The sequence below is a fragment of the Convolutriloba macropyga genome, chromosome 9 (genome assembly GCF_964194025.1).
Source record: "Convolutriloba macropyga chromosome 9, txConMacr16.3, whole genome shotgun sequence".
Classification (NCBI taxonomy): domain Eukaryota; kingdom Metazoa; phylum Xenacoelomorpha; order Acoela; family Convolutidae; genus Convolutriloba; species Convolutriloba macropyga.
In genome coordinates, this window is record NC_134476.1 from 29147128 (window position 1) to 29170980 (window position 23853).

At 32.6% G+C, this 23853-nt stretch overlaps 1 protein-coding gene across 4 annotated transcripts in view; it reads right to left on the reverse strand.

Annotated features, from left to right (window-relative positions):
- The window catches only part of LOC142345311 (prolyl 4-hydroxylase subunit alpha-2-like), a 59859-nt gene extending 36905 nt beyond the window's left edge, over positions 1–22954 (reverse strand). The window contains exons 1-5 of one of the 4 annotated variants that reach the window (XM_075397306.1): positions 22754–22954; positions 22242–22517; positions 6231–6329; positions 3557–3603; positions 394–617 (exon numbers count right to left, since the gene is read on the reverse strand). In XM_075397306.1, the coding sequence (XP_075253421.1) occupies positions 394–617; positions 3557–3603; positions 6231–6329; positions 22242–22496 (625 nt within the window). In that variant the 5' untranslated portion in view covers positions 22497–22517; positions 22754–22954. Of the gene's footprint in view, positions 1–393; positions 618–3556; positions 3604–6230; positions 6330–22241; positions 22536–22747 lie in introns of all 4 variants that reach the window. The other 3 variants (XM_075397305.1, XM_075397303.1, XM_075397304.1) reach the window with 3 other exon arrangements.
- Positions 22955–23853: the final 899 nt, after the last annotated feature.

Here is a 23853-nt window from a genome sequence, read left to right on the forward strand (position 1 = left end):
GTTGTTCTCTTCAGAGAAAAACAAAAACATTATCGCGCAAAAACGAATTATAGACGCATTTTGTAGTGCGCGTTAAGCGAGCTCTTATAATTTCTGAAGATTTTTAGCATCATTGTTAAATTATCCTAAAGAGTGAGCATGACATGTCGACTTGTTTATATCCATCGGTCAGGGCATCATTATTTAAGAAAACGAAAGAAGTGAAATTTTGTTTGAAATTCGGTGAAGGAAATGAATTTACTGGAATTTCAGTGCTTATCAGCTTATTTCAACAGCGCATTGTTCTGTAGTTTCGAGCTATTATTGAAAAAAATCATGACTTCAGAACATTGCTTTACAATAATTCCAGAAGAAAAAAGCTCTGGGTTCCAAGTTATTTGACCGTTTACTCACTAATTTCGCCTTTCATAATTGACGAAGTGTCCAGTTGGTACAATTCTTGTAGTCTCAACAATCCCAGAGCAGCTCTCTTTAGATCCATAAAAGTTACTGTCAGTGCCTCGATGTCCTCCAGCATAGGACTGAATTCGGAATAGGTCACTATTTGTTCAGGATTGTCAAATAAGGTGTCCCACGTGGCAGTGGTGGAACCATTGCGAGTTAAGGCGTCCAGAATTCTAGGAAAATCAAATCTGTAAAAGCAAGTTTAACTTTATTTGGGAATTTCTCAGCGAAAATTTGAACAAAACTATTTGCGAGAGGTCATTGCTACAGAAACAAAAAGTTTCCAAAAAATAAGGCACTCATGGGATTAAGCGTAGTGCAGAAGATTCAAACAAATCTTATCGATATATTTGACGAAAAAAGATATGAGTGGTATCATAAACAAGCTAGTTGAGTGCAGACATTCTTCGAAATTTGACATTTTGGCGGTGTAATTAAAGTTAAAAGTTTTTCACTTTATTTCGCCCGTTTATGTTCATCTTTTCGCAATTTTTATGAAAACTGTGATCAATTTTGCAATATTATGTGAAATCTGTTGGTGATTTTGTTATTTATTTTAAATTTAACGATAGAACAACATTGCTGAATAGTTTGCTCCCCACTTTTATGGCTAATTTTTGGATAAATTTGTGAAAATTCAATTAATTGTTTTTATGAAAAATGGCATGAAAGCAACCTTTTTAAAACCTATTTAATGGCGCATGGATGCTGCTGTTTTATTTGTTTTTCACTTCTACGGTTTTTTTTAATATTTGTAGAGTTTTGCTTATTTTGTAGTTTACTTGTCTTGCGACTAAAAGTACTCATTGACAAGTCCAATTCCTTACAAGTTTTCAACTGAAAACTTAAATTTTAACTGACTTCTTGCTTTGTCTCATTAATGACAGGTCTCATAGTTTGGAGCTGTTGAAGAGCTTTGTTATAATGTTAAGTAATTCATTAACTTTGAAGTCACTTTTTGAAGTTACTATTGTTGGTTTCTTTCTCACTGGTCCTCGGCGCAGTTGCTGTACGCTTCTTATGGACCATCGGCATAATTTCATTCAGTAGGTAAAAACCACTATTTTCGGAAGAAAGAGTGTTCTCCTTTTTCCGATTCTTTTCCACTTCTATTTTTTTCTTGTGTTTACAAATGTATAGGTTTTGTTGAGTATAAAAGTTTTTTCTGGCATTGAAGTCGATAGCAAGGCCCATTGCATTCGTGGTTATTGTCACAATGCAGTCAACAAACTAAGTACCAATGGTTTTTGAATTTTTTTCTGCCTGTTTCCTTATGATATTGACCAATTTTTCAGTTTTGCCCGTTTTTAATGATTGTTCTGCTGCCTGATCAAATAGTCCCATTCGTGATTATTCGTGATTAGGGCTATTGGTATTCTAAAAGAAACACAAACAGAACTTTGAAAGAAAGAATTGATGTTTTCAAGTCAGTTGTACTCTCTCATCTTTCTTTCAGTGGAGTATTCCTTCAAACTCTTACAGTGAAAAACATAAACCGCATAAACAAGCAAATTAACTGGGGAATAAAAGTTTGTTATTTTCGTCAAAATTTTGACCACTCCATTGATCTTCTCATTAAGGATCGCATCCTGCCAGCCGAATTGTTTATCTCAAAAGTTAGCCTAATGAAGCTACAAACAGATATAAGACAATGCGAAACATCCGAAAATTTTAAAATGTTTTCTAGTCGCCATAACGCTAGGCAGAACAAGAGAACAAATCAAATTATTTTAAAAAAGAAAACGAAAACGAAGTGGAGTAACAAATCTTTAATCTTGAAAAGCGTTCAAAAATGGAACAAATTGTCCTCTTCAATAAGAACTTTTAACAGTAAAACTTGCTTTAAAATTGTTTTAACCGAGTTTTTGCTCGATCAACACAAGAAAGTACCCGTTAATAGACAAATAGGAGCATTCAAATCCTATTTGTACCTATGAAAACGAACAGCCACACTTTGAAGATTATTATATTAATAACAATGCTGATTAATTTATTTAACATTTTAGAGCATGTAGATATCTAACCTTAGGGTTATAGTCTGAGTAACTTACATGTTTCAAAAAAAAGAATTATATTCTTTTTTTAATTGTTCAGATTTTATCTTTTTGTACTATAAATTTTTCCAGAATCTCTTACTCCGGCTTCTAATGTTTGATCTTTTTGTTGTTTTTTTGGCTATTCTAAAATATGCAAGTGCGAATGGCTTTCTAAGGAGCCTTGAAGAAACTTATTATAGTCTATGTTACGATACTTATTTGCTATGTATTCTCGTCAAAAATGTTTAAAATTTTTGGTATTTGATGTCTTAGTTTCGGTCTCAATCAATATTCTTATTATTTGCGGGCTCATTGGCTCCCTTTGGAGGCAAAAATCAGGTTTTTTATGTTTTGATCTTTTAAGTAAGTTTTATTTTTTCCATACGTTTTGGCGTTTCATACTGTTTGTTTTCGAAATTAACGGTAATTTTTGAGTTTTTGGTTGTTCTTTATGTTGTGCTGTCATTTATTCGAATTAGTTTTATTTGTGTGTGTGTGTGTGCGCGTGCGTGTGTGTGTGTGTGTATGTGTGTAGATGTGTGTGTATGTATGTGTATGTGTGTATGTGTCTGTATGTTTGTTTGTTTGTTTGTTTGTTCGTTTGTTTGTTTGTTTGTTTGTTTGTGCATGTCTGTGTGTGTGTGTCGGTGTGTGTATGTGTGTGGGTGTGTGATGTTTAAATCTAGTGTACATGTTCATTACAATGAAATATTGTACCAATGTAAAAGTACCAGAATTGATGTCCCAGACTAAATCGAACTCAGGATCAGACCCTAAGATTCGTCTTCCGGAGCAGGCCTTACTGTTGGGAAATAAGTTAGCAAACTTTCAGCGTTTTAGTACGGTACCGCCGATAACGCTCGAAAACCTGGCGACTATTGCAGGACAATGCTTCATCAGAGAATGACCTCGGTCAATGATAGCCTGATTAGAAATGGTTGTGTTCAGAAAATCAGATATTTTCCATAGCACAAAAGTCTGATGAGAAGCCACTTCGGACTGGGACCCAACAATAAAATATAATTTAAACAAAAGGGTAACTCAAATTAAGATGAGAGAAAGAAGAAGCTTGTTACCTTTTGAATTTGGGCCATATTCTGCTGAACTTGAACACCAGAATGTACTAAACCAGAAAACTTGAAATGAAATCAACCCAGTAAACGAAATACCATGATGAAATCTTGACAAAGTTTTTGTTTTGAAAAAAAGTCATTCTTTGAACAAACTAGGAGACCATATAAAATGGTTCAATAATGTTGGTACTTTACCAAGAAATTATCAAGTCAAACACATAACTGACTAACGTCGGGCGAATTGTTCTCAAACGACCGGCGAGCGGTTGGCTTCGTCAGTAGCTAGCCACGGTTTAGTGAGGCTAGGCTTAGATTATTTGAAGGGGCGTAAGCTGAGCGCAGAGATGGTGCATCGCCGCGGGGGTGCAAAAGTGGATTGAGGGGACTGATGTGGGTGCGGTGGGGGTTGGAGGTGTGGGTGTTGGATCAATTTCTTAGAACCGCCCTTCACACAACAAGTATGAGTCTCCAAAACAGTTTCTCTTTAACAGCATACTTGAAGACTTAATGCAAACTGCGCGCTACCTCTTCCCGTTTCTGATGACGAAAGTCAAATGGGTCAGACGAAAAATCGGCCAAGCGAAAAATTGCATAAAAGAGACAAACAGGATTGATATGGTTGACACAAAATGTTTCTGAGATCAATTAACAATGGTTTACTAAAAAGGGCTTGTTAAGTCATTTATGATAACAACATTTCTACTAAAACTCATTGTTAGATGATGACATGACACCACCATCAACAAAAAGAGAGAGAAAGCAAAAGAAAGCAACGTGAACGAAAAATAGAAAAAAAAACCCTCACGGATAGAGAGAGAAAAAAAGAGATAGAAAAATTTTCCATGATGGGATTCGATTCTGCAACTTCTAGTTTTCTGGCCTTGTTAAGTCATATAGAAAAAACAATTAGGCAGAATTTTGAAAAATTTTCAAATTCGCAGTAAAAACCTAAAAAAACAATTTTGTGTCTCAAAAGGTCTGTCAATTAACCCATCTCAAAGACTTAAAAAGTTTCGTTGGCCAGTAATAGTCATTATACTCCGAAAAGGACAAAAAATTGAAAAATTTTGGATATAATTTCAAATTTAAATAGAGTTTTGCTAGAAATCAAAATATTCATATCTTAAGAACGATTTCTCATTGTCTCATGAGAGTATCTAGTATTCATGTTTCAAGTCTGAAACAAAATCATTGGTCCATAAAGATCCATACACTTGGAACATGATAAATTTTTTCCGAAATATTGAAAAACAATTTTAAAATTTACCCTAAAATTACTAAAACTAGAGTCATAATAAATATTGATTGCCATTCCATTAACTCTATAAACTATGCAGTAAAATATTATCAAACCGTAGAGGAAATTCCGTGGCTCTTGAGGCTAGAAAAAACCTAAAAAATGGCAAAGAATTTCAAAAAACTTAAAAAATATTGCAAGTTTTATTAAAAGAATTGCTTAAAAATGTAAAATAAATAAGTTGAGAATTAATCCATGACCAACAAAAATTTTCCCTTGAGCCCAAAAACCCTGAATAATGACTATGTTTCAAAAATTGAAAGAATGTCAAAAATTGTCAAAAAATTGTTAAAATTCGTAATGTTAAAAACCTGCAGGTAATTCCATTACAACTAGAAAATATACAGTAACATACTTTCAAACCCCAGAGGAGGGTCCTTGGCTCTTGGGGCTGAACAAACCTAAAAAAAACGACAAAAAATTTCAAAAAACTTGAAAAAAAGCAATATTTATCAAAACTTTGTCAAAATTTGTGACATTAAAACGTTGAAAAACTTTTCTGAGCCCACTAAAAGTTTGCCAGTAACTAACTATCAAACACCTTAGGAGGTTTTCTTGCCCCTGGGTCTGGAAAGACCTGAATAAGGAAAATATGTCAAATAATTTGAAAAAATTTGCACGTTTTGTCAGAAAATTTTGTGATGTCAGTATGTTGAAACCATTCCATTACCACTAGATACTATGCATTAACCTATTATTAGAACCTAGAGGAGGTTCTTTGACACCTAGGGCTGATAAAAACTTATAAAAAAACTCGAAAAAGCTTGAAAAAATTGCTCAAATTAGTATAAATTTTTGTGTTTTTAGCGAGCAGTTGTTCGTCAATTGCTAGAAACGGGGGGGGGGGGGTGCACTGAGGACTGATGGGGGGACAGTGGGTGGGGGTAACAGCGTGCGGGGGTGGTGGGGGCATTAGTGCGGGGGAGGTGTTCAACATTGGAGGGGTCTTCAATCTCTAAGAACCGCCCTTCACACCATAAGTATAAGCCTCCAAAACAGTTTGAGCAGAAACAGAGCGGAAAGGCTCTAAGAGCGCTCACGGCCCGCTGGGCGCTACATGTTTATTCCGTTTTTGAGGACGAGAAGTCAAAAGCGTCAGACAAAAAATCGGTCAAGCGAAAAATTGCATAAAAAAGACCGACAGGATTAAAATAATTGCTACAAACTTCGTTTGAAACCAATTAACAAGATTTATAGTTAATCAGGATCATTCTAAGACATAACGGAATCCGAACCCAAAAATTAAGATATTGCTTGTCTCAGTAAGATGCAGCAGGTTTAGCGTCACTGAGAAGAATTTCGACGTCGTGTCGCAACTTTTGTCAGCATGATTACAATGACGCATTGATAGATAAATTGCATAAAGAGCTATCAGCTAGCCTGATTGATAGGGTGATATATGATGTTAGGGTCAGTCAAAGGAGGATCCTTCAGAGGGTATGTCACATCTTTCAAAATGTCCTCGTCTTTCAACAGCTCCTAAGGCGGCACTTTAATTATACCTTTCGTACAGCCAATCGAATTTACCGAAGAAAAGGTTACTTTTCTGTCATGATTTCTTGAACAAAAGCAATGGACCGGCTGTCAAATTTTTAAATTTTGGATAATCTCTTGACGCTGGCTATCGAAAACCTGCGCGCTATGACCTTGTCACTATGTCTTCTACAGTAGATTTTTGTCACTTTCGAGGGGTGCCGAAAATCTACAATAGAAATCATCGCGAACAACTTTTCAACTCTCCTCGCACAAGAATTTGAACTAGAACTATGAAATTTTGCCAATCAAAAATTTATTGAACGTTTTTAACCTCTTTGCCACCATTTCCTCACAAATATGGCACACCTATTTCAAATATAATGCATCCACTAAGCTAGCGGGTGCACAAACGGAGATCCTATTTTTTATTTCGTTGTTTTGAAAGATTTTCGGGGCTAACAAACACCAATCAGATCATTGTTTCCTGGCCTAATAAAAACTGAACGAGTCATAATTTCGAATAGTCGAAGTGATGCAATGCAAACTTATTGAATTAGATGTAATGTTCATAGAATATATTTTAAATGAATTGTTGAATTGTTAGACAATATTTCTACGGTAAAATTTTCACCATTTAACGTATAAAATCGAAAATTGAAGTTATAAAGAACAAGGCGGCTTTCGTTAATGTGCGTTGGCACATGATGTTCCGACCCGAGCTCATCTACATTTTTGACTTAATTGTCAACCAAATGAAGAGATAACAAAAATATATGTGTGAGTTTAAAGCAATCGTTACACAACCTATCTACTAATTGAATTCTTATTACAGCGCCAATGAGATCTGACAAGAAAGAGAATACGAGACAAAAAATACAAAAAAAAATAGCAAAAACAAAAACTTCACGGCAAAAACTGAATATCTAAATTTAAAAACACATAGTAACAACCTCAAAATGAAGTCAGATAAAACCTTAACTACTCAAATTTACTTTCTCCAAACTATACAGTGGATGGAGCGTTTTCTTAATGAGAATATATTACAAGTCAACAAAGAGAACGATCAATGAGGCCAAATTCAAAAAATATTCAACATTTTCTAAACCAAGAAATTTTAAAAGTCTTAAAAATCATTAGCTTTTAACTAAATAATCCTTGATAAATAACTAAAAAGTTATTACAAAACCAAAAAGCCTTGTCTTTGGATAGACTGAGCCTTAGAAACGAACTAAATAGAAACCTAAAAAACTACAAACGATTTGCGAAAACACAAACTTTTGCCACCATTAAAATCATTAGATGTTATCTCAAAAATTTGTCTTTTTAATTCGCTTCTTATTTTTACTGTTTCAGCTGCATGAAGTATCCTGAGAGAATGAATAAGTTTATTGAGGCAACATTTTTAAACCATTGGGATCTGTTACTATGCGATTGTTCAGAAAGAAGAGAAAAAGAAACGCAAATAATGACTACTCAAAAAACGTTTAAAAAGACGCATATGGTCCAATAAACAAAGGATCGGGGACAAATAATATTAGTAGATGCTTTTGAGAAACAAGAAATTGGATGTCACCTCTCCTTGATGAAAATAAGTTACAATTTGACGAGAAGAACAACAAAGACTGAATTGTTTGAAAAATATTTGAAAAAGTGTATCGTAAACTTTAAGACTAAAGGCTATAAACTGACCTAAGGGCTATAAACTGACTAACTGATTCGCTTAACATCATTAATTCAATCCTCAGTTACAAGATTAGGAGACTTGTCAGCACTTTACAGCTATCGAAGGCATTAAAAAATGAACTTTTGACAAAAAACGTTTCTAGGTTGATTTAATTTTTAAAAGCAATGGGATTCCTCTTTTTGTATCAATATAATTTCAAAAAACCAAATATGAACAAATACAATAGAACCACGAAAATTTTGAGAAATATCGTAGTATCAACGCCATTAATTTCATTAGCTTTCAACGGAATCCACTAAATACGCTTATTTATGCCTCGATGGGACAAAAAAATTGTTCGAAATTCACTTTGTGTCGATAAGACCTTACAACAAGTTATTGACGATGAAAACAACAACAAAGACAGGCAACAATCAAAAATTCATTAGAAAAGTGCCAGAAGAAAGTGTCGAAATAATTTAAATCATAAGTTATTCTCTGAAAATTATCTATGCTCCGTTGAAGGTCTTCCCTGAACCAATGGAAACTATCAGTAATAGGATAATGTGATAAGATTTCAAGCAAAAATAAGAAAAAGTACCTGAAAAGTTCAAAAAAATATTTGAAAACTAGAGGCATTGAAATTCTAAAACTAATATGTAGAAGATAAAACCGATTAGCAGATTATTTTTGGCTGCACTAGAAAAAAAAGAGAGACCGATAGTATTACGACTAACTGACAGTTTACGGAAAAAAATGTTTAGGATTGTTTAATGTTTAAAAAAATTTTTAAAAACTATTTTAAAAATCTTAACAGCCAATAAACTCAAATGATTTGAACGGAGATCAAAAACTACGCTAAAAAAACACGATGGCAGGAAAAATGTTTGTCAAGCAGAGATAATTAATAAGACATCACAATGAAATTTAAGACTACGAAAACAACAACATAAACAGGTGAAAACCAAAAGTCAGTAGAAAAGTGCGAGAAGAGAATGTCGAACCCATTTAAACCATTGACTTTTCTCTGAAAATTTATTTTGTGATCCACTGAATGTCTTCTTTAAGTCAAAAGAATTTGAATATTACTTAGATAATGTGTATAATATTTGAATAATGTGACAAGATTTCAAAAGTAACCAATAATACGAAATAATCCAAAAATGTTTTTAAAAACTCTTTTGTCATTGGAGTCATATAATCATTAGTTAGAAGAACAAACCGATAAAGATCTTTTTTTAGTTGCAGCAAAAATCAAGTGGTTTCTGTCAAAACAGACCGACTAACAGTTCACAAAATCATTAAGATTGGTTTTTAATGTTCCAAAAAATTTTCAAAAAATTACTTTTAATTTCTTAGCAGCCATTAAATTCAAATGATTTTATTGGAAGTCAATAAACACGCTCAAATATGCTTCAAAATGAGTATGGGGATGTTTGTCATGTTTAGGTGGTCAATAAGACATCGCAACAAGTCTATTGACTCTGAAAACAACAAAAAAATCAGGCAAAAGCCAAAAATTCAGTAGAAATTGCAAGAAATGGTCGAAGCCACTTGAAACCCTAAATTTTTTTCTAAAAGCTTTATGTGTGATCCATTGAACGTCTTCTTTAAGCCAATAGAAGCTGTAAATTCTAGGACAATGTGATAAGATTTCAGAAGTAACCAATAATACGAAATTAACCAAAAAATTTTTAAAAAATTTCGAATTCTTTGTCATTGAAGTCATATAATCATTGGTTAGAAGAAGAAATCTCTAAAGAGATTTATTAAAATTGCAGTAAAAAGAAAGTGGGTTCTGTCAATACTGAGACTGACTAACAGTTCAAAAAAATTTTAAGATTGGTTATTAATTTATTAAAAAATTTTTGAAAAATTATTTTTAAATTCTTAACAGCCATTAAATAAAAAAGATTTCATTGGAAGTCAATAAATACAAAGCAGGAACAAGGCGGTTCTCTTTAATGTGCGTTCGCACATGATGTTTCGACCCAAGCTCATCTACATTTTTGACCAAATGAAGAGATAACAAAAGTAGAAGTTTGATTTTAAAACCTTTGTTACACAACCAATCTACTAATTGAATTACATAGTGCCATGCCTTATTACAGAGCCAATGAGATCTGACATTAAAGAGAACACGAGACAAAAAAAACGAAAAAAAAATAGCAAAAACAAAAAATTCATGGCAAAAAGTGAAAATCTAAGTTTAAAAGCACAAAAAAACAACGTCCAAATGAAGTCAGATAAAACCTTAACTACTCAAGATTACTTTTTCAAAACTATACAGCGGGTGGAAAAATTTCTTAATGAGACTATGTTACAAGTCAACAAAGAGAACGATCATTGAGGCGAAATTCGAAAATTATTCAACTTTTTAAACCATGAAATTTTAAAAGTCTTGAAAATCATTAGCTTTTAACTAAATATTCCTTGATAAATGACTAAAAATTTATTACAAAACCAAAAGACCCTGTCTTTGGGTAGACTGAGCCTTAAAAACGATCTAAGGAGAAACTTTAAAAAATTACAAACGATTTGCGAAAATACAAACTTTCGCCACCATTAAAATCATTAGATATTATCTCAAAAATTTGTTTTTTTTATTCGCTTCTAATTTTTACTGTTTCAGCTGCATGAAGTATACTGAGAGAATAAATAAGTTTATTGAGGCCACATTTGTAAAACGTTGGGATCTGGTACTACGCGATTGTTCTGAAGGAAGAGAAAAAGAAACGCAAAAAATGACTACTCCAAAAAACGTTTATAAAAACGCATATTGTTCAACAAACAAAGCATCCATGACAAATAATATAAGTAGATATGTTTTTTTGAAAAACAAGAAATTGGATGTCACCTCTCATTGATGAAAATAAGTTACAATTTGACGAAAAGAACAACAAAGAGTGAAAAGCTTGAAAAACATTTCAAAATGTTTATCATAAACTATAAGACTAAAGGCTATAAACTGACTAATTGATTCGGGCAACATCATTAATCAATCCTCAATTACAACAATAGGAGATTTGTCAGCACTTTACGGCTCAGTTTCAAGAAAAAAATTGAGCGAGAAAGGTGTCGATGGCGTTAAAACAAAAATTTTCGAAAAGAAACGTTTCTAGGTTGATATAATTTTTAAAATAATGGGCTTCCTCTGTTTTTATCAATATAATTTCAAAAACCAAATATGAACAAATACAATAGAACCACGAAATTTTTGAGAAAACTCGTATTATCAACGCCATTAAATTCATTAGCTTTCAACCGAATCCACTAAATACGCTAAATTATGCATCAATGGGAAAAAAGTCTGTTTGACATTCATATTTTGTCATTGAGATTTTACAACAAGTTATTGACGATGAAAACCACAACAAAGACAGGCAACAACCAAAAATTCATTAGAAAAGTGCCAGAAGAAAGTGTCGAAATAATTTAAATCATAAGTTATTCTCTGAAAATTATCTATGCTCCGTTGAAGGTCTTCCCTGAACCAATGGAAACTATCAGTAATAGGATAATGTGATAAGATTTCAAGCAAAAATAAGAAAAAGTACCTGAAAAGTTCAAAAACATATTTGAAAACTAGAGGCATTGAAATTCTAAAACTAATATGTAGAAGATAAAACCGATTAGCAGATTATTTTTGGCTGCACTAGAAAAAAAAGAGAGACCGATAGTATCACGACTAACTGGCAGTTTACGGAAAAAAATGTTTAGGATTGGTTAATGTTTAAAAAAATTTTTAAAAACTATTTTAAAAATCTTAACAGCCAATAAACTCAAATGATTTGAACGGAGATCAAAAACTACGCTAAAAAAACACGATGGCAGGAAAAATGTTTGTCATGCAGAGATAATTAATAAGACATCACAGTGAAATTTAAGACTACGAAAACAACAACATAAACAGGTGAAAACCAAAAGTCAGTAGAAAAGTGCGAGAAGAGAATGTCGAACCCATTTAAACCATTGACTTTTCTCTGAAAATTTATTCTGTGATCCACTGAATGTCTTCTTTAAGTCAAAAGAATTTGAATATTACTTAGATAATGTGTATAATATTTGAATAATGTGACAGGATTTCAAAAGTAACCAATAATACGAAATAATCCAATTTTTTTTAAAATTTGAATTCTTTTGTCATTGATGTCATATAATCAATGATTAGAAAAAGAAACCGCTAAAAAGATTTGTTTCGTTTGCAGTAAAAATCAATTGGGTTGTGTCAACACTTAGACTGACTAACAGTTCCAATAAATTTTAAGATTGGATATTAATGTTCAAAAAAAATATCGAAAAATTATTTTTAAGTTCTTAGCAGCCATTAAACTCAAAAGATTTAATTGGCAGTCAAAAAATACACTGAAATATTCTTCAATAAGAGTATGGGGATATTTTTCATGCATAGGTGATCAATAAGACATCGCAACAAGTCTATTGACTATGAAAACAACAATAAAATCAGGCAAAAACCAAAAATTTAGTGGAAAATTGCAAGAAAAGGCCGAAGCCAAATGAAAGTATAAGCTTTTCTCTAAAGACTTTATCTGTGCACCAATGAACATCTTCTTTAAGCCAAGAGGATTGGTAAATTCCAGGATACTGTTATAAGATTTCAAAAGTAACCAATAATACGGAATTATGCAAAAAAAATTTTGAATATTTTTGAAATCTTGTGTCTTTGAAGTCATATTACCAAATTTACGCCTCATTCAATGAGACAGAAAAATTGTTTAACATTCATATTTTGTCATTGAGACCTTACAACCATTTTTTTCACGATGAAAACAACAACAAAGACAGGCAACAACCAAAAATTCATCAGAAAAATGCCAGAAGAAAAGGTCGAAGCAATTTAAATCTTAAGTCCTTCTCTGAAAATTTCATCTATGATCCGTTGAATGTTTTCCCTAAACCATTGGAAACCATCGGTAATAGGATACTGTCATAAATTTCAAACGTATCCAAAAAAAGAAAAAGTACCCGAAGAGTTCTAAAAAATGAGTTGAAAACTAGAATCATTGAAGTTTTAAAACTAATAGGCAGAAGACAAAACCGCTTAACAGTTTACTGTGGTCTGCACTAGAACTAAAAAGAGATACAAAAAGTACTAAGACTGTTCACGAAAAAAAAGTTTAGGATTGGTTGATGTTCAAAAAAGTTTCGAAAAACTATTTTTAATGTCTGAAACAGCCATTAAACTCAAAAACTTACAACGGAGAAGAAAATGTCGAAGCCACTTAATCCATTAGCTTTTTTTCTGAAAATTTTATCTGTGATCCTCTGAATGTCTTTTTTAAGCTAACGGGATTAGAAAAAATTAAGATAATGTGTATAATGATTGGATAATGTGATAAGAATTCAAAAGTAACCAATAATACAAAATTATCCAATTTTTTTTTAAATTGGAATTCTTTTGTCATTGATGTCATATAATCAATGGTTAGGAGAAGAAATCGCTAAAGAAGTTTATTTTGGTTGCTGTTAAAAGCAAGTGGGTTGTGTCAACACTTAACCTGACTAACAGTTCACAAAAATTTTAAGATTGCTTATTAATGTTCAAAAAATATTTCAAAAAATTATTTTTAAGTTCTTAGCAGCCATTAAACTCAAAAGATTTTATTGGCAGTCAAAAAATACGCTGAAATATTCTTCAATAAGAGTATGGGGATATTTTTCATGCATAGGTGATCAATAAGACATCGCAACAAGTCTATTGACTATGAAAACAACAATAAAATCAGGCAAAAACCAAAAATTCAGTAGAAAATTGCAAGAAAAGGTCGAAGCCAATTGAAACCATAAGCTTTTCTCTAAAAACTTTATCTGTAATCCACTGAAGGTCTTATTTAAGCCAATAGGAGCTGTAAATTCTAGGATAATAATAAAAGATTTCAAAAGTAACCAATAACACGGAAATATGCAAAAAAAAATTAATATTTTTGAAATCGAAATCTTGTGTCTTGGAATTCATATTACTAAATTTCTGCATCAATGGGACAAAAAGTTTGTTTACCATTCATATTTTGTCATTGAGACTTTACAACAAGTTATTGACAATGAAAACAACAACAAAGACAGGCAACAACCAAAAATTCATCAGAAAAATGCCAGAAGAAAAGGTCGAAGCAATTTAAATCTTAAGTCCTTCTCTGAAAATTTCATCTATGATCCGTTGAACGTTTTCCCTAAACCATTGGAAACCATCGGTAATAGGATAATGTCATAAATTTCAAACGTATCCAAAAAAAGAAAAAGTACCCGAAGACTTCTAAAAAATGAGTTGAAAACTAGAATCCTTGAAGTTTTGAAACTAATAGGCAGAAGACAAAACCGCTTAACAGTTTACTGTGGTCTGCACTAGAACCAAAAAGAGATAGAAAAAGTACTAAGATTGTTCACGAAAAAAAAGTTTAGGATTGGTTGATGTTCAGAAAAGTGTAAAGTTCAAAAAAGTATAATGTGTATAATATTTGAATAATGTGACAAGATTTCAAAAGTAACCAATAATACGAAATAATCCAATTTTTTTTAAATTCGAATTCTTTTGTCATTGATGTCATATAATCAATGGTTAGAAAAAGAAACCGCTAAAAAGATTTGTTTCGGTTGCAGTAAAAATCAATTGGGTTGTGTCAACACTTAGACTGACTAACAGTTCCAAAAAATTTTAAGATTGGATATTAATGTTCAAAAAAAATTTCGAAAAATTATTTTTAAGTTCTTAGCAGCCATTAAACTCAAAAGATTTCTTTGGCAGTCAAAAAATACACTGAAAAATTCTTCAATAAGAGTATGGGGATATTTTTCATGCATAGGTGATCAATAAGACATCGCAACAAGTCTATTGACTATGAAAACAACAATAAAATCAGGCAAAAACCAAAAATTCAGTGGAAAATTGCAAGAAAAGGCCGAAGCCAATTGAAAGTATAAGCTTTTCTCTAAAGACTTTATCTGTGCACCAATGAACATCTTCTTTAAGCCAAGAGGATTGGTAAATTCCAGGATACTGTTATAAGATTTCAAAAGTAACCAATAATACGGAATTATGCAAAAAAAATTTTGAATATTTTTGAAATCTTGTGTCTTTTAAGTCATATTACCAAATTTACGCCTCATTCAATGAGACAGAAAAATTGTTTAACTTTCATATTTTGTCATTGAGACCTTACAACAATTTTTTTCACGATGAAAACAACAACAAAGACAGGCAACAACCAAAAATTCATCAGAAAAATGCCAGAAGAAAAGGTCGAAGCAATTTAAATCTTAAGTCCTTCTCTGAAAATTTCATCTATGATCCGTTGAATGTTTTCCCTAAACCATTGGAAACCATCGGTAATAGGATACTGTCATAAATTTCAAACGTATCCAAAAAAAGAAAAAGTACCCGAAGATTTCTAAAAAATGAGTTGAAAACTAGAATCATTGAAGTTTTGAAACTAATAGGCAGAAGACAAAACCGCTTAACAGTTTACTGTGGTCTGCACTAGAACTAAAAAGAGATACAAAAAGTACTAAGACTGTTCACGAAAAAAAAAGTTTAGGATTGGTTCATGTTCAAAAAAGTTTCGAAAAACTATTTTTAATGTCTGAAACAGCCATTAAACTCAAAAACTTACAACGGAGAAGAAAATGTCGAAGCCACTTAATCCATTAGCTTTTTTTCTGAAAATTTTCTCTGTGATCCTCTGAATGTCTTTTTTAAGCTAACGGAATTAGAAAAAATTAAGATAATGTGTATAATGATTGGATAATGTGATAAGATTTCAAAAGTAACCAATACTACGAAATTATCCAATTTTTTTTAAATTGGAATTCTTTTGTCATTGATGTCATATAATCAATGGTTAGGAGAAGAAATCGCTAAAGAAGTTTATTTTGGTTGCTGTTAAAAGCAAGTGGGTTGTGTCAACACTTAACCTGACTAACAGTTCACAAAAATTTTAAGATTGCTTATTAATGTTCAAAAAATATTTCAAAAAATTATTTTTAAGTTCTTAGCAGCCATTAAACTCAAAAGATTTTATTGGCAGTCAAAAAATACACTGAAATATTCTTCAATAAGAGTATGGGGATATTTTTAATGCATAGGTGATCAATAAGACATCGCAACAAGTCTATTGACTATGAAAACAACAATAAAATCAGGCAAAAACCAAAAATTCAGTAGAAAATTGCAAAAAAGGTCGAAGCCAATTGAAACCATAAGCTTTTCTCTAAAAACTTTATCTCTAATCCACTGAAGGTCTTATTTAAGCAAATAGGAGCTGTAAATTCTAGGATAATAATAAAAGATTTCAAAAGTAACCAATAACACGGAAATATGCAAAAAAAAATTTAATATTTTTGAAATCGAAATCTTGTGTCTTGGAATTCATATTACTAAATTTCTGCATCAATGGGACAAAAAGTTTGTTTACCATTCATATTTTGTCATTGAGACTTTACAACAAGTTATTGACGATGAAAACAACAACAAAGACAGGCAACAACCAAAAATTCATCAGAAAAATGCCAGAAGAAAAGGTCGAAGCAATTTAAATCTTAAGTCCTTCTCTGAAAATTTCATCTATGATCCGTTGAACGTTTTCCCTAAACCATTGGAAACCATCGGTAATAGGATAATGTCATAAATTTCAAACGTATCCAAAAAAAGAAAAAGTACCCGAAGACTTCTAAAAAATGAGTTGAAAACTAGAATCCTTGAAGTTTTGAAACTAATAGGCAGAAGACAAAACCGCTTAACAGTTTATTGTGGTCTGCACTAGAACTAAAAAGAGATAGAAAAATTACTAAGACTGTTCACGAAAAAAAGTTTAGGATTGGTTGATGTTCAAAAAAGTTTCGAAAAACTGTTTTTAATGTCTGAAACAGCCATTAAACTCGAAAACTTACAACGGAGATCATTAACTACGCCCAAAAATGACACGATGGCAGGAAAAAGATGTTTGATATGCACAGATAATCAAAAAGACATCGCTATAAGTCTTACGACAATGAAAACAACAACAAAAAGAGGCGAAATCCAAAATTCAGCAGAAAAGTGCGAGAAGAAAATGTCGAAGCCACTTAATCCATTAGCTTTTCTCTGAAAATTTTATCTGTGATCCACTGAATGTCTTTTTTAAGCTAACGGGATGAGAAAAAATTAAGATAATGTGTATAATGATTGGATAATGTGATAAGATTTCAAAAGTAACCAATAATACGAAATTATCCAATTTTTTTTTAAATTGGAATTCTTTTGTCATTGATGTCATATAATCAATGGTTTGGAGAAGAAATCGCTAAAGAAGTTTATTTTGGTTGCTGTTAAAAGCAAGTGGGTTGTGTCAACACTTAACCTGACTAACAGTTCACAAAAATTTTAAGATTGCTTATTAATGTTCAAAAAAATTTTCAAAAAATTATTTTTAAGTTCTTAGCAGCCATTAAACTCAAAAGATTTTATTGGCAGTCAAAAAATACGCTGAAATATTCTTCAATAAGAGTATGGGGATAGTTTTCATGCATAGGTGATCAATAAGACATCGCAACAAGTCTATTGACTATGAAAACAACATTAAAATCAGGCAAAAAACAAAAATTCAGTAGAAAATTGCAAGAAAAGGTCGAAGCCAATTGAAACCATAAGCTTCTCTCTAAAAATTTTATCTGTAATCCACTGAAGGTCTTATTTAAGCCAATAGGAGCTGTAAATTCTAGGTTAATAATAAAAGATTTCAAAAGTAACCAATAACACGGAAATATGCAAAAAAGTATTATTATTTTTGAAATCGAAATCTTGTGTCTTGGAATTCATATTACTAAATTTCTGCATCAATGGGACAAAAAGATTGTTTACCATTCATATTTTGTCATTGAGACTTTACAACAAGTTATTGACGATGAAAACAACAACAAAGACAGGCAACAACCAAAAATTCATTAGAAAAATGCCAGAAGAAAGTGGCGAAGCAATTTAAATCTTAAGTTCTTCTCTGAAAATTTTATCTATGATCCCTTGAACGTTTTCCCTTAACCAATGGAAACCATCACTAATAGGATAATGTCATAAGATTTCAAAAGTATCCAAAAAAAAGAAAAATTATTCGAAGATTTCTAAAAAATGAATTGAAAACTAGAAGGATTGAAGTTTTGAAACTAATAGGCATAAGATAAAACCGCTTACCAGTTTACTCTGGTCTGCACTAGAACTAAAAAGAGATCACGGAAGTACTAAGACTGACTGACTGTTCACGAAAAAAAGTCTAGGATTTGTTAATGTTCAAAAAAAATTCGAAAAATTATTTTTAATGTCTGAAACAGCCATTAAACCCAAAAACTTACAACGGAGATCAATAACTACGCCCAAAAAAGACACGATGGCAGAAAAAAGATGTTTGATCTGCACAGATAATCAAAAAGACATCCCAATAATTTCTACGACAATGAAAACAACAACAAAAAGAGGCGAAAACCAAAATTCAGCAGAAAAGTGCGAGAAGAAAATGTCGAAGCCACTTAATCCATTAGCTTTTCTCCAAAAAATTTATCTGTGATCCACTGAATGTCTTTTTTAAGCTAACGGGATTAGAATAAAGTTAAGATAATGTGTATAATGTTTGGATAATGTGATAAGACTTCAAAAGTAACCAAAAATACGAAATTATCCAAATTTTTTTTTATTGGAATTCTTTTGTCATTGAAGTCATATAATCAAAAGTTAGAAGATAAAACCGCTGATGAGTTTTATTTAAGTTGCAGTAGAAAGCAAGTGGGTGCTGTCATTACTGAATTTGACTAACAGTTCACAAAAAATTCAAGATTGGTTAATTTTCAAAAAAGTTTTTGAAAAGTTATTTTTAAAAACTTAACAGCCATTAAACTCAAATTATTTCATTGGAAGTCAAGAAGCATGCTCAAATATGCTTCAAGTGGAGTATAGGGATGTTTGTCATGTTTAGGTGATCAATAAGACATCGCAACAAGTCTATTGACTATGAAAACAACAACAAAATCACGCAAAAACCAAAAATTCAGTAGAAAATTGCAAGAAAAGGTCGAAGCCAATTGAAACCATAAGCTTTTCTCAAAAAACTTTATCTGTAATCCACTGAACGTCTTATTTAAGCCAACAGGAGCTGTCAATTCTTGAATAATGTGATAAGAGTTCAAAGTAACCAATGATACCGAAATAACCAAAAAAAACTTGAAATAATTTTGAAATCTTGTGCCATTGAAGTCATATTATTAAAACTAGAAGAGAAAACGACCAACTAGATCAAATTTGTTTACATTAGGACGAAAAAGCGTGCTGTTACCACAGAGACTGACTTGCAGTTCTCGATAACAATTTTATGATTGGTTAATGTTCGAAAAAAAATTTCGAAAAATCATTTTTAAAGATTTAACAACCCTTAGCTGTCCACTTAAAGCACTAGATGTTCACTTAAGTCTCAACAACAAAATCACGCAAAAACCAAAAATTTAGTAGAAAATTGCAAGAAAAGGTCGAAGCCAATTGAAACCATAAGCTTTTCTCAAAAAACATTATCTGTAATCCACTGAACGTCTTATTTAAGCCAACAGGAGCTGTCAATTCTTGAATAATGTGATAAGAATTCAAAGTAACCAATGATACCGAAATAACCAAAAAAACTTAAAATAATTTTGAAATCTTGTGCCATTGAAGTCATATTATTAAAACTAGAAGAGAAAACGACCAACTAGATCAAATTTGTTTACAGTAGGACGAAAAAGCGTGCTGTTACCACAGAGACTGACTTGCAGTTCTCGATAACAATTTTATGATTGGTTAATGTTCGAAAAAAAATTCGAAAAATCATTTTTAAAGATTTAACAACCCTTAGCTGTCCACTTAAAGCACTAGATGTTCACTTAAGTCTCAGTAAGTCTCTAGATGTTCACTTAAGTCTCATATTGCACTGTTAGTCAATGAGTCCATGCCATAAGACTCCAAAAGATTTGTAAATACTCATTCAAAAGACATTCAAAACTTCGTTTAAAATTACAAAAACTCAAGAGTCGAAGCAAAAAGAAAAAACACATGAGCAATTCCTTGAAAATGATTTTTTTGTTCATTGGGCTTCATTTGACTGTAAAGAAGATTTGTGATTAACGGAACCTTGATATGAAAAGTGACTAGTCTCTAGATGACTTAAAAAAGCAAAAATAGTAGAAAAGTTTTATAAAAAAAAGCTCTCAAAAAGATTTCGAATTGTTTTGATATTGAAGCTCCCAATGAGACGACAAAGTGTCCTTTTTATCGCCTTCAGTCCATTAGGAACACAAAATTGGTTCATTTTTTGGCAAGAAATTTAAGTTTGAAATACTATTTTTATAGAAAATATCTTAATTTGAAGAAAAATCACACTAAAAGTGGACAAATACCCCTTGTTCACACAAAACTTCAATCCGCGATTACTCCTCGAAAAAAAACGAAAATCAAAAAATCTTTTTAATTTTGAATTCTACGCTGGACCAGCTTTTTAATGATACCACTCACATTTGTCTGCGATGAATATATCGATCGTGCAAACTTGACTGAACAAAAAAAAACAACAAGTGGGGTCGGAACAATAATTGGGTTAAAGTAAGATCTGAAAATAATTGTAGGGCTTCATTCGGAAGGGCTGGTCCTTTTTTACAAAACTCTTTTCGTCAGTTTTTTGGAACTGATCAAAAATTTTGTGAACATTATTGCTGCAATTAATCCAAGATTACAGAATAAAGAAAATATAATGATAATAAAGATGATGAGCCAAAGGTCAACAGTTTGTAGTATATTTCACGTTTTTTGTGCAATCTTAGCTTCCACAGGTGACCAGAGGCATGATTTTTGGCACTTTCCAATCTGCAATTAATTAGGAAGTAACCGCTGTGAAATTTAAAAATAACGAAAAAAAATAACAAAAAGATAAAAACGAAAAGCACAAAAGATATAAATCTGAGGTCTCAAAAACAATTTTAAGTCATTTGAATGTTGTGATTCTGAGAAAAGACTACAGGTTGTCAATTATTTGCTCGAATAAGTTTCCAGTGTTCTTGTATAATGTTTTTTCTAAAGCAACACAATTACTGTCTAAAAATCAGTTTCCCATAGCATTTCGGGTCTTTCTCATTACAGCCCTCCAGCTAGTGGAGATAACCATCCAGATAACCCATAGCCCCCACCCAAAAATCATAGTAATTATACCATAATGGGGATTATAATTTCATGGGGGTCTATAATGGGAAAGACCCAGCGTTTCTATACTCCCAAAAATAATTCATGTGTTGCTAAGTAGCACATTACTATGTAAAAATTAACAAGTGATCCGGTGGCTTAAAAATGATTTGCCATTGAGCGGGTGAACAGAATATCATAGGTAAACACTTCTATCAACACCTTTAACGGAATGCTTTATAAAGTATAGGTTAAGTGATTCTGCTGGAAGTCACTGAGAACTTCTGGCGTTTATGGGAAACCGCCCAGCGGTTTGAGCTATTCAGTCACAATTGTGAAGTGACTTCTGCAGAGTCACGTATATTTGCTTAGCACACTCGCGACCTTTTACAATGTCAAAACTCTGCACTGCCCGAAAAGCCGGAAATTCTCATATACTTAGCTTAAAGTTGATTTCGTGAGCCTGTGTCATTAAAACTTGCACGCTTTGTTTTCAACTCGGTTACATTACTCTGCAGAAGCTGCTTCGATATTCTAGCTTAACATCTCAAACCACTTCGGGGTTCTCGATAAACCCCAGAAGTTATCAGTGACTTCAAGCAGAGTCACGTAACCTATACTTAGAACACGCAAGTTGCACGTTTTGAAGTGACGAAAGTCATTAGGCTAAGTATATAGGAACTTCTGGCTTTGCATATTTTTGGCTAAAAGCCAGGCTTAACAGAGCATTGTCTAAAAAACGCAACAAAAAATCATCAATAGCGGCGTGATGGATAAAGAAATTAGCATCCCATTTCTTAGGTAACTTTCCTTGGCAAAAGCCGACCAACTCGCTATAAAATTGTTGAATTGTTTTTTAATAACCAAAAGTTGCTTCAAAATTTTCAAAATTTTAAACCTGCACAACTCCAATCTTCGAAAGACCCTGCAAAATGTTCTACGCTCGATGGGTTTACGAATAATCCCATTTACAGATCACTGCGATAAACATATCATACCAATCTCGTAGAATTGACTGAGCAAAAAAAAAACAATTGAGCATATACAATTTGGGCTCGGAAAAAACATTTCTCACCTGCAAAACTAATGAATAATTGAGCAGATTTCTGACACCGTGACACAATTTGAAATCATACTCGAACAAATACAGCAACTTATCCCCAGAAGTGTACAGGCCACCGTTCGATGTATCCACCCGTTTATCTTTGAGGTCACTGTTGACTTTTGACCCCTCCTGAGCTTCGCAGCCAATTCGGTAATGATGTTGACAACTTAACAAGACAAAAATAATCAAAGAGTTATACAGCAAGCTGAAAAAACTAGCTCTCATTGTTAATCGGTGTATAGTGTTCTATTTTATTGACTGGTTATTTAGGTTGTGCGAGAGATTTTTGGGGTCTATTCTGCTTCGCCCCCCCCCCCTCTCCCCCCCCCCAGTGTTTTTAATAACCCCCAGTTACAAACTATATGTTGTTAGCACGTTACTATGTAAGAAAATAGCACGCGCGCCTGGGGTCATAAAAGATTTAAGCTCACTAATCTGGGGTGGTCAAAACAGAATAGATCCGATTTTTGTAGGACTTTAACAGCGAGCAGCAAGCAGCGTAAATGATGATCCAGGGACACGTGCAATATTCAAAACTGTCAATTTAGCTGAGACCAAAAGACAGTGTTGATTTCTATGTACAAATAAAGGTTCGGAAATGGGTCTCTGTTTCACTGCAGCAAAAGAAGTAATGGTTAAGTGACTCTGCTGGAAGTCACTGAGAACTTCTGGCGTTTATCGAGAACCACGAAGCGGTTCGAGATATTAAGTCAGAAATTCGAAGGAACTTCTGCAGAGTCACTTAATCATGCTTAAAAAACGAAACAAGCACGTTTTAAAATGACGAAAGTCAACGGAATTCAACTTCTGGCTAAGTAGCAACTTCTAGCATTTTGACTTCTGGCACTGCAGACTTTCGGCATTTTAAAATGTGCACGTGAGTGTTTTAAGATTTGTAAAGAAAATCTCACGAAAGTTCTAAACTGTTGCCAAGCAGCAACCTTGGGCAAAGGGTAGCCCAGGCATATCGTGCCAAAAAGAACTATTAAACCTTTTTTTTAAGCACCAACAACACTTGTGTCATTGAAGCAAGCTAATAAGCTTTGTTTTTTGTTACGTCCGAGGGCAGCACCACCATCACACACATAGTCGAAATTGACCGCATGCAAAGCACCAGCACAAACAAACCTCCGAATCTTCTCCGTTTGTGACCCACACTCCCAGTACTCTGTGCACCCCTGGTTAGCAAGATGGGGGCACAATCTGATATGATCCTAAAAAGTGTTATTTTAAATCATTTGGTTAGTTTTCGGATCTACTCTGTTTCTCAACCCAGCTTAGTGGGCATAAAAATTTTATGCCCCTAGGTCCACGTGTTTTTGTATACATAGTAAGGTGGTATATAACAACACTTAGTGAAATTGGGTGCAAAAAGACATAAACAGTATTGTCCTAAGGCAGTCTTATATATGTAATGCAATCTTTAGGTCTAATACAAAACAAATTTTGGGTGTGTGCTTGAGTTTGTACACTAGATCCGCGTAAAGAGAGCAAGCAAATCAGATGTATTTTTTATTCAAAAATTCATTCATTGTTTAGAGAACTGCCCGGTTTAAAGAACTGGCAGAGCAAGTCAGAGCTG